The 15,793-nt window shown below is 42.2% G+C and overlaps 1 protein-coding gene and 1 non-coding gene across 3 annotated transcripts in view; one reads left to right on the top strand and one right to left on the bottom strand.

Annotated features, from left to right (window-relative positions):
* The first annotated feature begins 886 nt into the window (after positions 1 to 886).
* On the top strand, positions 887 to 1,021 carry LOC139163276 (small nucleolar RNA SNORA38). The gene has a single exon (XR_011558442.1). It is a non-coding gene; the product is annotated as a small nucleolar RNA SNORA38 (small nucleolar RNA).
* A 2,032-nt stretch (positions 1,022 to 3,053) lies between these two features.
* MDC1 (mediator of DNA damage checkpoint 1) overlaps positions 3,054 to 15,793 on the bottom strand; it is a 50,879-nt gene continuing 38,139 nt past the window's right edge. For both annotated transcript variants that reach the window (XM_070737733.1, XM_070737735.1), the window contains 5 exons: positions 14,565 to 14,699; positions 14,264 to 14,446; positions 8,294 to 8,422; positions 4,568 to 4,678; positions 3,054 to 4,038 (listed from right to left, as the gene is read on the bottom strand). In XM_070737733.1, the coding sequence (XP_070593834.1) occupies positions 3,775 to 4,038; positions 4,568 to 4,678; positions 8,294 to 8,422; positions 14,264 to 14,446; positions 14,565 to 14,699 (822 nt within the window). In that variant the 3' untranslated portion in view covers positions 3,054 to 3,774. The remainder of the gene's footprint in view (positions 4,039 to 4,567; positions 4,679 to 8,293; positions 8,423 to 14,263; positions 14,447 to 14,564; positions 14,700 to 15,793) is intronic.

Raw genomic sequence — 15,793 nt, 5'->3', positions numbered from 1 at the left:
ATGCATCGCTCTCCGCATGCGTGGCTGTATCATTAACTCTTGTTCTGAATCCAAGGAGGAGCTAGATAATTTATCTCCTTCTGAGCTGTCTGCCACACTCTCCTCCTCCCTGTCACTCATGTCTTCTTGGTCAGAGGAGCCTTCATCAGCAGATTCCACCGGGGGCAAAACAGGCCTGCAGCATGTGGATGTCTCCCTCACATCCACAGTTCTTGGGGCAGGAGCTGGGCCAGAGCCAACCACAACAATAGTGAGATTGCCAGTGGTTGGTTTGGTACATTGAAGTGAGCAAGACTTAAAATTCGGGGGTCCTTGTGAAGATTATAGGAAAGGTCCAAATGTTTGAGGTTGGTAAAGTTAGCAAAAAAAAAAAAAAAAAGTTTATTTGTTTATTTATTTATTTATTTGTTTTGGCAAGCTAAGCCATTTTTTGTACATGAACAAAACAAATTAAAAACATTTAAATTCTGCCAGCAGTCGTTTGACCAGTTATTTTGAATCTCTCTTTTTAATCCTTATCATTTCCCGCAATAAGCATACATCATGGTGGGTCTCTATCATGGTGTGAATTCCAACCTGGCTGGATAATTCTGGGAGTTGAAGTCCACACATCTTAAATGTTGCCAAGATTGGGAAACGCTGGCCTAGAATGTCCTGGGCTTTGCAAATGTTCTCTCTCTTCATTTACAATGGATGTTGAGTCTACAGAGAGGGGCGGCATACAAATCTAATAAATAATAATAATGTTGTAACCTTTAGCATTCTGATCTTTTCCATCTTTCAAGAATACGTGGAAAATGTGGTATGACATCACAGCAGGTTGTCCGAGCAAGGACTGTCCGCAGATCTGTTCTAATAACTAATGACTGAAAAGTTTGCAATTGTAGCCTCCCACAAAGGCGTGCCTATTATATGTTATGTGAATGGGCACGTAAGAAATGGAGGCAGAAGAACTGGACTGGCGACGTTACACAAAATAGACAACTTTCTTTGCTATTTGTAGATCTCCAGTCCTACATGTCTTGTAGAGCAGAGGTCTTCAACCGTGGCAACTTTTATTTGTGGACTTCAACTCCCAGAATTCTCCAGCCAGCATAGCAGGATGGAGAATTCTGGGAGTTGAAGTACATAAGTCTTAAAAGTTGCCAAATTTGGGGACCCCTTCTGTAAAGAATGTAAAGGATTTAGATCCCTGTTTGATTAAAAATGAATTTAGACCTACTTGTTTAATTAAAAATGTTCTAATATCTTATTTGAAGACTTTACATTTTGAGAGCAATAGGACAGCTGGTTGTTGCTTTTTTTTTGTTGTTTAAAGATAGCTCCACAGTTAGTTCTTTCATAAATCAATTTCATGAAGCTGTGTGTTTTTTCCCCCAACAGTTGCTGTTTTTGTTGCGGGTGACTGAATTACATTAAACCATAAATAATACTTCAACATGGTTCTTGATTATTATTTTTTTGGTTAGTTTAAGAATTGTTTTCTACAGTCTACCCAGTCAGGGGATAGTAAGGAAAAACCAGGATGAAAGACAATGATAAATCAAGCACATACAAATATCCACAAGACGCGTGTTATTTGTTACACAGAGGACCAAGATTGTTGGGGGCAATAGGTTGACTCTAAAGCGCTTAGAGGGGCCGTAAAGCACTGTGAAGCTGTATATAAGTGCTATTGCTGTGTGGAACCGCAGGACATCCATGCCAGTGATGCCAAACGGAGCCATATCTGCTGGCACGTAAGCCATTGCCCTAGCTCAGCTCCAACATGCACTTCCCTTATGAAACCAGGTTGCAACGCCTTGGTCTCTTCCGCCTTGAAAGACGGCATTTAAGGGGTGACTTGATCGAAGTATATGAAATCATGCATGGGATAGAAAAGGGGGATAGAGAAAAAATATTTTCTCTATCACACAATACTAGGGCGAGGGGGCACTCCCTGAAGCTCGTAGGTAAGTGAGGACATATAAAGGGAAATATTTCTTCACCCAGAGGGTCCTTGGTTTAAGGAATTCACTTCCAGAAGAGGTCGTGACAGCTGTCAGCCTTCATAGCTTCAATACAGGATTAGACAGATTCACGGATGCCAAGTGTATCGGTGGTTATTGAAACGGATGTCCATGTGCCGCCTCTTTGTTGGTTGAGGCAGGCAGGATTCCCTTGAGTACCATTTGTTGGGGGTCAAGGGAAAGGGAGTGTCTTGCCTTCTCTTTCTGCTCAAGATCAATTGGTGGGACACAGAATGCTGGACTCGATGAGCTTTGGCCTGATTCAGCGTGGTTCTCCTTATGTTCTTATGTTTGTGCTGGACAGCTGATTTTTGGCTCACACAGAGGCTCTGGGAGGGCGTTTGTGGCTTCCAGAGAGCATGAGAGGGGATGGGGAACGGCATTTTTACCCTCCCTGGGCTCCAGGGAAGCCTTTGGAACCCGAGGAGGGCGAAACACGAAACAGGCTGTTTCCAGCCTCCATAGAACCTCCGGGGGGCTGAAAGAAGCTGTTTTCGCCCTTCAGGTATTGAATTATGAGTGTGGGCACTCACACATGCACGATAGCGCGCACACCCGCTCTTTCGCCACCCAAGGAAAAAAAGGTTTGCCATCACTGTCCTATGTATTCCATCCTAAAGACCACACACACATACACACCTCCTGATCACATCAACCTAAAGCATCTATTGAGGATTTGGAAAGGCAGAAAATGAAATTCCCCCAACCGAAGCCTGAAATAAGTAAAAAATGGGAGATTTAAAGAATTTTGGCTCCAGATTTTTGTTCTATACCAGTCATCCAATGCTGCAGCTCATAAATGCACCCCCAAGATTCAAGAGACTTCTTCAGCTGGGTGAGAAATGCTTGTCCTTGCTGAAATTTAAACAGCTGGCATCAGAAATTTTTTGCCAATCTGCTAAAAATCAATAAAAAGGCTCAACGCTTATCAAGGCAAGATTGTGCTAGAAGCTGTGGTTTAATGTAGTGATTATCTCAGATCCAAAGAAATAAGCGACTTGGTCCATGGTTTTACCGGAATCTAACACAACTGACAGGGAAACCTTTACCTTAAGTCCTATTTTATTTTATTTTTACAAAATTACAAATAAAGCTTTTTTTAAAAAAAACAAAACTCTTCTGTGTTCTTTTTTAGGCATTGCACCCCAATTCTGCCCACTATTTTTTTTTAAAATTCAGTCTTTGACAGGCTATTTCAAGGTTGTAGCAGCTTTGAAGCTGACTTAACTGCCCATTTTATGGGCACATATGTTTATTTTGGCATTGTGATTCCAGTGGGTCACTCTTAACAAAAAAAAAAAAGACATAGAAACCGCTGCCCCAAGGGGTTATCTTTAGTTCCTATAATTATATATCAGAAAGGGGGGGGGGGCTGATGTCTAAATAAAACCAATTAAATTTTAAGTTTCTAAAACTAAATTAAACCTTTTAAACCAGGGATGTCCAACCTTGGTCATTTTAAGACCATTTTATGACCTGTGGACTTCCAATTCCCAGAATTGCCCAGAATCTTGGGAGTTGGAACTCCACAGGTTTGAAAGCTACCAGGGTTGGGTTGCCCAACTTAAATCTAAGTTTCAAAACAGAAAATTAAAACATTCCTGATTTCGAAGGCTTTTTCCTCCACTTAGCACCCAGTCCAACTGCTAAGACCCCATTCCAAAATCATCAGCCTTTTCATACCATTTATTGGCAGCAGGAAACAAAAAAAACCCCATATATACAATTTTAAGGCACTTCTGCCCTTGGTTTTTTGGCGGGGGAATCAGCGTCGTCTCTTAGCTGTGCTGGGCGGAGCTGATGCCATCTCCGTGGCTGCCCGCCTCTTGCTGGTTCTGGTAGAGGGAGCAAGGGGGCTGGAAGCAGGAGACGAATCCGCACTTCCCTCCAGGCGGTGAGCCTCCAAGTCCACCCTCTGCTGCAGAATACCCGACAGGATGAACTCCGCGTTGGTGATGGGGACTCCCGCCTCCTGAGCTGGTTTGCAGCGCGACAGGTCCTCGGGGCAGGACACTACTATACGTTTCTCCTGAAATCGGTTACAAAAAAAAATGGTCAGATTGTCCCCTTTCCCCGTTTCTAGACCGGAGTCACATGTTTCTTGCATCTCAGTTTGCCTGTCTGCTGGAAAAACCCTATATCCTATTTTTCAGAGTATAACACGCACTTTAGTTTTTGGGGAGGAAAATATAGTGGTACCTCCGCTTACGAACTTAATTCATTCTGTGACCAGGTTCTTAAGTAGAAAGGTTTGTAAGAAGAAGCAATTTTTCCCATAGGAATCGGGAAAGGTTGTAAAGTGGTCCAAAACTCACTTAATAACTCTCGCTTAGCAACAATTGGGTTCAATTGTGGATATAAGTCGAGGATTGCCTATAATTTAGTTAACCGGGGTCATGGTAAAAGTGTTGGATCAGGAATAGAGAGACCCAGTTGCAGTCCTTAGACGTGAAAGTTCCCTGCTAGGCTCTGGGCCAGCCGCCTTCTCTTTCAGCCCAATGTATAAACTCGGTGTAGTAATAAACAAAAAATCAACAAAATAACAGCCTCCGACTCACTTTAAAGGCCCGCGGCATTCTTGGTAATAAGGTCCCACCGCTGCATTTAACAATGTCTTTCATGTGTTCTGGTTCCGGCTTCACGTTAGGAGTGACATGGATCTCATAGCCCTGGAAAGAAAGACAAGACTCTGGGTTACTACCACAAGATGTCCTCACTTAATGACCAGTCACAAAGCACCAATTTGAAGTTACAACACACACCCCAACCATGGTAGTTAAATACCCCGATTTTGAAATTCTGATGGCCGTAACACTTTTGGTCATGTGATCATGGGGGGGGGGGCCCTATTTGCAGCGTCCTACAGTCACGTGACCACTATTTTTTTTTCTTTTTTAACTTCCAGTTAAACCCCAAACATGTCTGATACATTGGATTTTCTTGAGGAATCGCCCCGAGTTCTCAGCATATAAATAATAAATAGATCGATAGATAGATCGAGAGAGAGACAGACAGATAGATTGAGAGATATGGATGGATGGATAGAAAGAAAGAAAAAGATAGGTGGGTGGGTAGGTAGGTAGGTAGGTAGGTAGATAGATAGATAGATAGATAGATAGATAGATAGATAGATAGATAGATAGATAGATAGATAGATAGATAGATAGAAAGAAAGATAGATAGATAGATAGAAAGATAGAAAGATATAGATAGATAGATAGATAGATAGATAGATAGGAGAGATTGAGAGATATGGATGGATGGATGGATAGATAGAAAGAAAAAGAGAGAGAGAGAGAGAGAAATGGATGGATAGAAAGAAAGAAAAAGATAGATAGATAGATAGATAGATAGATAGATAGATAGATAGATAGATAGATAGATAGATAGATAGATAGATAGTGTTCTGTCTGGGTGCCCCCAGACTTCAACACCAACTGGAAAAAGCAGCCAGACACGCCTGGTAAAAGCAAAAGCACTTTATAGTTTGAAAAATAAACACAGGCAGGCTATGAGGCTTCACAGCAAAGTCCTGGCGGCCAGACAATACAGCAGACTTCTTGCTGGCACACACACCACTGTAGAGAATAAGCCCCCACGCCTTTTTCCCCAAGGTTTCAGCCTTCAAGGCCACAAGTCAGAATCAGAGACGCCAAAGATCACAGCCAGGTCCCAGGACTCCCAAAGATACTACAGTACTCCACAAGACAGGAAGGGTGGGTCTGCCTTTTCAGCCTTTCTGGGGAGAACCACACCCAAACCCAGCTGTTACCTATTTAGGACTGGAAGTACCTGGCTAATTGTCCCCTTCGTTGTTCTGCTCTTCTCTGCTTGTGATCAATGATGGCTTGAGCATTTTCATCTAAGGACTCCAGGCTGCTTGCTGGGGAGAGCTCCACCCCGGGGGACTCTGGCTGTTCTCCCTCTCCCTTGGCCTGATATTCCTCCTCCCCTTCTGCCTGGGCCTCCTCCTCCTCCTCCTGTTCCTCATCCTCCCCCTCTGAGCTGGGAGCCGGCAGAGGTTCAGCCGTTCCCTGAGGAGCCTCAGACGGAATCACGACAGACAGACAGACAGACAGACAGACAGACAGACAGACAGACAGACAGACAGACAGACAGATAGATAGATAGATAGATAGATAGATAGAGAGAAATGGATGGATAGAAAGAAAGAAAAAGAGAGAGAAATGGATGGATAGAAAGAAAGAAAAAGATAGATAGATAGATAGATAGATAGATAGATAGATAGATAGATAGAGAGAAATGGATGGATAGAAAGAAAGAAAAAGAGAGAGAGAGAGAGAAATGGATGGATAGAAAGAAAGAAAAAGATAGAGAGAGAGATGGATGGATGGATAGATAGAAAGAAAAAGATAGATAAATAGATAGAGATAGATAGACAGACAGACAGAGAGATATGGATGGATGGATAGAAAGAAAGAAAAAGATAGATGATAGATAGATTATCTATAGATAGATATAGATAGATAATTTATATCTATCTATCATATATCTATCTATCTATCCATCTATCTACTGTATATAGATAGATAGATTTGCTTAATGATCACTGCCTTTGGCTTAACAACCACATTTACTCAATGGTGCTCATTTGTTTAATAAACTGCCACCACGTACAATCAGGTGTGTATGAGCCACTTAAGGACCACGACGATTTAACTATAACTGCAGTCTCAATTACAGTCATAAATCAAGGACTACCAATGTTTTGCCAGGAATGGGGGCAAAAAATAAAGAAAGGAAAGGAACATCCTATCGCAGGAAGCTTGGCAGCTGATGGGCCTAAGACCAAATCTGCAGTTTTCATACAGCCTGGTTCCCTTTCCCCTTTTACAGGCGTGTGGACTCAAATCACATCCTCCACAATCCCCAAATACCCTGTTCATAGATGTGTGTGTGTGTGTGTGTGTGTGTGTGTGTGTGTGTGTGTTGACTTGTGATTGCAAAATTGTATTTTTATTATTGGTTTTTTTTTATTGTTGTACGCCGCCCTGAGTGTATTTGGAGAAGCGTGGCCTTTAAATTTAATTAAATAAAATAAATAAATTATGGTGCTTCATGGGCTTTGGGCCTGGAGGCCACTAAACCAGGATGAAATGGTTTAGAACAGAGGTAAGGAACGATGGAACTTTTGTGACTGGAGGACTTCAACTCCCAGAATTCCTGTGAGGCTCAGGAATTATGGGAGTTGAAGTCCACCACTCATTAACAGCGCCATCGTTCCCCATCTCGGCTTTAGAACATGAGAAATTGAAACGGGTGCTGCTTTATTTTTGCACCTGGATCATCTCAGCATGGGGGGGGGGGGGGTTTAGTACAAATGTGGGGGAGGATACCTCTCCCTCACGGTAGTCTGGATTGATGATACTCAACTTTACATCTCCACCCTGTGTCAACTCAGGCACCGGACCAGATTACCTACGGGACCGTCTTCTGCCTCACGTATCCCAGCGACTGGTCAGGTCCCACAGAGTTGGCCTTCTCCAGGTCCCATCAGCCAGACAAGGTCGAATGGCGGGACCTAGAGGAAGAGCCTTCTCTGTGGTGGCCCCGGCCCTCTGGAACGAACTCCCTCCAAAGATTCTTACTGCTCCCACTCTCCCTGCTTTCTGTAATGTCCTAAATACCCACTTTTGCCGACAGGCTTGGGGACACTGAGGTTCTAATATCTAGCCCCGGCCAATGATTGAATATATGTATGCATGGATGTGATTGATTAATTTTAAGCCTTAGGGTTTTAAGACAGCATTTTTAATGCAGATTTTACATTTCTAATATGTCTTGCATAAATTGCTGTAAGCCGCCCTGAGTCTCAGGAGAAGGGTGGCAAAGAAATTGAATGAATGAATGAAAGAATGAATGAATGTATGTATGAAAGAATGAATGAATGAATGAATGAATGAATGAATGTATGTATGTATGTATGAATGAATGAAAGAATGAATGAATGTATGAATGAAAGAATGAGTGAATGAATAAATGAATGAATGAATGTATGAATGTATGTATGTATGTATGAATGAAAGAATGAATGAGTGTATGAATGAATGAATGAATGAATGTATGAATGAATGAAAGAATGAATGTATGAATGAATGAATGTATGAATGAATGAATGAAAGAATGTATGAATGAATGAATGAATGTATGAATGAATGAATGTATGAATGAAAGAATGAGTGAGTGAATGAGTGAATGAATGAGTGAATGAATGAATGAATGAATGAATGGCCTGGGCCCAAGACAGTAAACAATGGGCTCACCTGAAACAGGGCTCCCTCCTGCTGTGCCTTCTGCAGCGAGTTGGAGAGGCTAAACCCCAATTTTTTCTCCTGCTCAGGGTCTTGGATGAGGAAATTGTTTGGTGCCAGGAAAAAACCATTCCGTTTGCTCTGTGAGGGGAGTAGAACAGAATTATAGCATTCACATTTAGACTTATATATATACCGCTTCATAGTGCTTTTACAGCCCTCTCTAAGCGGTTTACAGAATCAGCCTATCACCCCCAACAACCTGGCTCCTCATTTTACCCACCTCGGAAGGATGGAAGGCTGAGTCAACTTTGAGATGGTGGCGAGATTTGAACTGCTGAACTACAGCTAGCAGTCAGATGAAGTAGCCAGCAGTGCTGTACCCTAACCACTGCGCCACCCTGGCTCGTGGAAGTTTGAATAAAAGGGAAATCAACCCCACACCGGAAAGTCTTCCTTTCCTCCCTGAGTCGCCTCATTCCTGGAGCCATTAAATCAAACCATCAACTACTTTTGATAGGAAGAGGCTGCCGTAAGAGGCACTTCCTACTACAGCAGGGGACTCAAACCCAGGCCGCTTTAAGACTTGTGGACTTCAACTCCCAGAATTCCTCAGCCACCAATGCTCAACACCTCACCTCAGCAAAGCTGGCTGAGGAATTGTGGGAGATGAAGTCCACAAGTCTCCAAGTGGCCCGGGTTTGAGAGCTCTGTACTACAGTGATGGCGAACCTTGTTTTCCTCAGGTGCTGGAAAAAAGCATGCGCGAGTGCCCACACCCATAATTCAATATCTTGGGAGGGCGAAAACAGCTTCCCCCACCCCATGGAGGCCCTCTGGAGGCCAGAAATAGAAACATAGAAGACTGACGGCAGAAAAAGACCTCATGATCCATCTAGTCTGCCCTTATACTATTTCCTGTATTTTTATCTTAGGATGGATATACACTGTTCCCTCGCTTTTCGCGGGGGATGCGTTCCGAGACCGCCCGCGAAAGCCGAATTTCCGCGAAGTAGAGATGCAGAAGTAATTACACTATTTTTGGCTATGAACAGTATCACAAAACTTCCCTTAACACTTTAAACCCCTAAATTGCAATTTTCCATTCCCTTAGCAGCCATTTAGATTATTACTCACCATGTTTATTTATTAAAGTTTATTAAAAAAAATATTTATTAAAAGCAGACGAAAGTTTGGCAATGACATATGACGTCATTGGGTGGGAAAAACCGTGGTATAGGGAAAAAACCCGCAAAGTATTTTTTAATTAATATATTTTGAAAAACCGTGGTATAGACCTTTTGCGAAGTTCGAACCCGTGAAAATCGAGGGAGCACTGTATGTTTATCCCAGGCATGTTTAAATTCAGTTACTGTGGATTTATCAACCACGTCTGCTGGAAGTTTGTTCCAAGCATCTACTATTATTTCAGTAAAATAATATTTTCGCACGTTGCTTCTGATCTTTCCCCCAACTAACCTCAGATTGTGTCCCCTTGTTCTTGTGTTCACTTTCCTATTAAAAACACTTCCCTCCTGGACCTTATTTAACCCTTTAACATATTTAAATGTTTCGATCATGTCCCCCCTTTTCCTTCTGTCCTCCAGAATGGCCTCTGAGAGCCTCTGGGTGAGCCCAAAATCACCTGAGCAGCACACACATGCACCTTTGAGCTGAGCTAGAACAACACCTGTGGCACCTGTGTCATAGGTTCGCCATCACTGCCCTACTACAATGCATGGGAGGCTCATTAAAGCAGCTGCGCCTCTGTATAGGCTGGTGATTTCTCAGCACGTCGCCCTTCGGCAGGACATGTGACCGACACAGATGTTTTTTTAAGGACTCATTTCTGGGTTTTGACAAAACTGAGGCCACAGGCAAACTATTGATTTGCATAACGGTGACACACACACACAAAAAAGGGGGTAAAATTGGACTGGTCACATGGTTCACCCATTTTACAACCGTCATGGTAGTCTCCCTTATGGGGAGTAATTCAAGGACTACTTGTTCACTTTCCCATCCCATCATCTTGTCCGATCTTGTGTAGGACTAAAGACCGCAGCACACGGGGTCCAGAAACCATCAGTGCTCTTGTTGCGTCTTATTCCGTGTAATCTGCCTCCTTTTCTTACGTGCCTCTACACGGGAAGTAAAAGCACGCCTTTGTAGGAGGTAATTTGCTACCAGATCCCAACTAATGATATTTTCTGCTTCAAAACATCTAACTCTAATAAATAAATATAATAATAATAATAATAATAACAACAACAACAATAACAATAATGACAAACTGCTACTACTACTACTACTACTACTACTATTACTACTACTACTCAGGGGTAAAATCCAGCAGATTCTGACAGGCTCTGGGAAACCGGTAGCAGAAATTTTTAGTAGTTCGGAGAACTGGCAAGTACCACCTCTGGCTGGCACCCAAGTTGGGTAGGAATAGGGATTTTGCAGTATCCTTCCCCTGCCACGCCCACCAAGCCACGCACATAGAAACAGTAGTTGAAAAAAATTGGATTTCACCACTGGGCCAATCCATGATTCAATTTATTTCTCACAAAAATCTACCGGCAGCTGCCTTGCAGATCATTAAGCTGAAGTTTGGATTGCATCAATCTGGCTTCTAGAGATTCTCAGTCTTTCTTTCTTTCTTTCTTTCTTTCTTTCTTCCTTTTTCTTTCTTCCTTCTTTCTCTTTCTTTCTTTCTTCCTTCCTTCTTTCTCTTTCTTTCTTCCTTCCTTCCTTCTTCCTTTCTTTCTTTCTTCCTTCCTTCTTTCTCTTTCTTTCTTCCTGCCTCCTTCTTTCTTCCTTCTTTCTTTCTTCCTTTCTTTCATTCATTCATTTAGACTTCTATGCCACCCAACCCCAAAGGACTCGGGACGGCCCATCCAGGACAAGGTGTTTTTTAATAGGGCAACTGGACTACATGAACCAATTGCACTATCCAGGTGACCCCGAGGACAGAGATAAACCTCCAAGTGCCTCAAGGACCCTCTGTAACAGTGGTTCTCAACCTGGGACTCGGGACAGGGGTCGCCTAGGACCAAGGGAAAAGACAAATTTCCCATGGTGTTAGGAACAAAGTTTCTATCCTGGCGCCTTGGAACATTATTTTTACAATCCAACCAATCAGGCATTTACAGTGTGGGTGTCCTTCTGACCTTCCTGGCAATCAACTTAAAGCTCTGTTTGGGAGAATTGGCGCTAGACTTGTGGTTGGGGGTCACCACAACATGAGGAACTGTATTAAGGAGTCGTGGCATTAGAGAGGTTGAGAACCACTGCTCTAAAAGGATGCAGATTACCAGCTGTTTGAAAGGAGTGTAAATCCTTCCATTCCCCACTATCCTGTCAGAGCTGAAGAAGCTTCTTGGGTGAGAAGCGAAATATTTTCAAAAGAAAAAAAACAGGAAAGTCCAATTGCCTCCCGGGGGAAAAAAACCCAACTCCTTTGGGATGATTGAGGAAGTTCAGGTAGTACTTGGCTTACAACCAGTCATTTAGTGACTGAAGTTAAGACAACCTCCCCAGGGCTACTTATGACCCAGATTCAAAGTTCAAACAGCTCCTCTACCCTGCAGCCATATAACTATTTCAGGGCAAACAGCCTGTACTTTGGCCATTGTTAACATCCCGCAGTCACATGTCCACAATTGACAATGTTTTTTGCTGAAAATCACAGTTTCTGGCAAAAAAAACAAAAAACAACCCTGCTCATTGTGGATGAGAGATTCATTTCACAACTGCAGTGTTCACTTTATGACTGCCACATCTGCTTAACAACCTTCATGCAAAAGAACGTGGTAAAACTGGGCACAGACATGTGCCACAGCCCTAGTGGCGCAGTGGTTAGAATGCAGAATTGCAGGCCGACTCTGCCCACAGTCTGGAGTTCGATCCCGACCAGCTCAAGGTTGTCTCAGCAGCTTTCCCTTCTTCCGAGGTTGGTAAAATGAGGACTTATAGATAGTTGGGAACAATATGCTGACATTGTAAACCCACTTAAGAAAGTGTTGTAAAGCACAGTGAAGTGGTTTAGAAGTCTTAAGCGCTATTGCTTTTTTGGGGGTAGGGGTATAAAATTTGCTTTATTTTTCTCAAACATGGAATAAAAAACAACATATGCAATAAAAGACAGTAATAATCTTTCGTTACATTAAACATTCAAAAAGAAAGTCTAGATATCTTAAATTACACTTTTTACTAAAGTGATTTGCTCTTCCCTGCTAAATTAATTAAAATTAACTACTCATCAAACATATATCCTCCACAAATAATGATATTATAAAATCTATTCCCTTGTATCCCTTTTTCTATCTATATCAAGACATAGATATCTTTACTCAATATCTAATTTCATCCTTTCCCCCCTGTGTTAAATCCTTATCCATTGCTGCTACCAATCCTTATTTCGTCATCCGGGTCTTTTAATAGATTGGAATTAAAATATCATATATTTCTTTAAAAGTGATTTAAAAATAATTATTTCTCGGTTATTTTTACTTTCCAATCATTCATAGAACTTGCCCCAGATTTTATAATAACCACACTCTTTTTTTATCTTTTGGCTTAAAGGTAAATCTATTCATTTCAGCACAGCCTAAAATGTTACATAGTATTTCTCTTTCGTTTGGACTTTGATTCAACTTCCAATTCTGTGCATGTGCTATTCTAGCTGCTGTAACAATATGTACAATCAAGTATATTTCTTCTTTGTTTAAATTTTCTGATAAAATACCTAATAAGAATACAGTGGAACCTCGGTTAGTGAACGCCTGGGTTAGTGAACAATTCAGTTAGTGACCAAAAATTTTGCTAAAAGTTTGCACCGATTAATGAACAAAATTTCAGATTGTGAACAGCTGATGTCACCCCCACGCATGCTGGAGACACAGTTACGTCCGTTCGGTCGTGATAATGTGATGTCGTATTACCGCAAAGTGTTACAAAAAAGGCAGAAGCAACAGACACTGGACAAGTTTTTTCCTTCAATCTCAAAGCGACAGAGAAGGGAATTCACAATGCCAGTTATTCTCATGGAGTGGGATTTCCCCTCCAAGCAATAATTCCACCCCTTCCACCCCACAACTCCATCCAGTAACGCCATCAAATGGCAGTCAAAAAGGTAAGTTTTCTTATGTTTAGTTAAATGTTGTCTTATGTTTAAATGCTTTCTTTAATGTTTTTATGTTTGTTTAACTCTTTATGTACTGTTTTATAGCTGTTCTCATTAAAAAAAAATCATACCTATATAACCTATAAAGCTCTTCATGGCATCGGACCAGAATATCTCCAGGACCACCTTCTGCCGCACGAATCCCAGTGACCGGTTAGGTCCCACAGAGTTGGCCTTCTTTGGGTCCCGTCAACTAACCAATGTCGTTTGGCGGGACCCAGGGGAAGAGCCTTCTCTGTGATGGCCCCGACCCTCTGGAACCAGCTCCCCCCCGGAGATTAGAACTGCCCCCACCCTCCTTGCCTTTCGTAACCTCCTTAAAACCCACCTCTGCCATCAGGCATGGGGGAACTGAGACATCTCCCCCAGGCCTATACAGTTTATGCATGATATATTTGTGTGTATGTTTGCTTTTAATAAGGGGTTTTTAGTGTTTTTTTTAATTATTAGATTTGTTGTACATTGTTTTACTGATGCTGTGAGCCGCCCCGAGTCTGCGGAGAGGGGCGGCATACAAATCTAATTATTATTATTATTATTATTATTAATAATAATAATAATAATAATAATAATAATAGTGAGTCAACAGGGGCTGGGAACCAATTATTTCTATTCCCTTTATTTCTTATGGGGAAAATTATTTCGGATAGTGAACATTTTGGATTGGAACCATCTTTCCGGAAAGGATTGTGTTCACTAACCGAGGTTGCACTGTATTCTTATTAAGCGTTACTGCTTTTAACAATTGGCATGGCATACGACCATAATTCTGGGTTATCAGAAAAGTGAATTACCTTCTCCAGCCAATCGAGCGTCACGATGGGGATTCCCCGAGCCAGAGCGCACAAGAACTTGACGGTGCGACGTACGCGGTCTGTCACGAGGAGAGTGCAGTCATAGACAGATTCCGCCAGTGAGCCCCCCAACTCGACCACTACACGCTCTCCTTCCTCATCGATCACACCTGTGAACAGCACCTGGAAGGAGAAGAGGCAGGAGATTTGAAAAACTCTCATGTTAACAACAGGGGCCGTCTTCCCTTGTCCAGCTCCATCCATCCCCTCCTTTGCTATGCTAATAATGCAGGCGTCGTACCTTGGGGGCAGGGCTGCCAGTTCCGGTGAAACGCCGGGTGCGAGTGTCCGATGAAGCCTTTTGAGTTGCCGTTTTGGTCTCTGGGGTGTGAGACCGCAACCTCCTTCCTGAAGACGGAGTGGGTTCTGCTTGGGCCTAATCGGATCGGAACAAAGGAGCACCCATTCACAGAAAGTTCAAACCAAACACATCATAGAAACAAAGAAACATAGAAGTCTGACGGCAGAAAAAGACCTCATGGTCCATCTAGTCTGCCCTTATACTATTTCCTGTATTTTATCTTAGGATGGATCCATGTTTATCCCAGGCATGTTTAAATTCAGTTATTGTGGATTTACCAACCACGTCTGCTGGAAGTTTGTTCCAAGGATCTACTACTCTTTCAGTCAAATAATATTTTCTCATGTTGCTTTTGATCTTTCCCCCAACTAACTGCAGATTGTGTCCCCTTGTTCTTGTGTTCACTTTTTTATTAAAAACACTTCCCTCCTGGACCTTATTTAACCCTTTAACATATTTAAATGTTTTGATCATGTCCCCCCTTTTCCTTCTTCCTCCAGACTATACAGATTGAGTTCATTAAGTCTTTCCTGATACATATATTTAAAAATGCTATATTTAAAAATGATGTGTACAAAACAAGGCTTTTAGTCCATGTTGGCAGCATTCCCAGTCAAATTATCTAATACGGGGGTAGGCAAAATTGGCTCTTCTATGACTTGTGGACTTCAACTCCCAGAATTCCTGAGCCAATCATGATAGCTCAGGAATTCTGGAAGTTGAAGTCCACATTTCATAGACGAGCCAACTTTGCCTATCCCCCTGGTCTAAGGAGAGGGCTGCAGCTGGGAGCCAAATCCAATTTAGGCATTCTTCAATGCTGTATTGTCCTTCAAACACACACACACTCACGAATCTTCAGGTTTGCCTCAGACAGCTGCATGTTTGCACGATGAACTTAAAGGGATAACAGCAGTTTACCAACGAAGCATTTCTGGAACTCCAGATCTAGGACCTCCACCATTACAAACGTTGAATCTCCACACCTCTTTTCCCATAAATCCTCACTTATATATTGTCTGGGTGGGGTCAACTGTTTCCTAGAGATATTCAAAGTCTAAACTTTCTTTCATAGAGATATTCACCTTCTAGAACTTTTTTCCATAAAGATATTCCTGTCTACTTCGTTACTTTCTGACCCTGGCATCTAATAGAGGCTCCTGGTCCCC

Source organism: Erythrolamprus reginae, chromosome 2 (genome assembly GCF_031021105.1).
Source record: "Erythrolamprus reginae isolate rEryReg1 chromosome 2, rEryReg1.hap1, whole genome shotgun sequence".
Lineage (NCBI taxonomy): Eukaryota > Metazoa > Chordata > Lepidosauria > Squamata > Dipsadidae > Erythrolamprus > Erythrolamprus reginae.
This window is presented reverse-complemented; position numbering and strand designations above follow the sequence as displayed.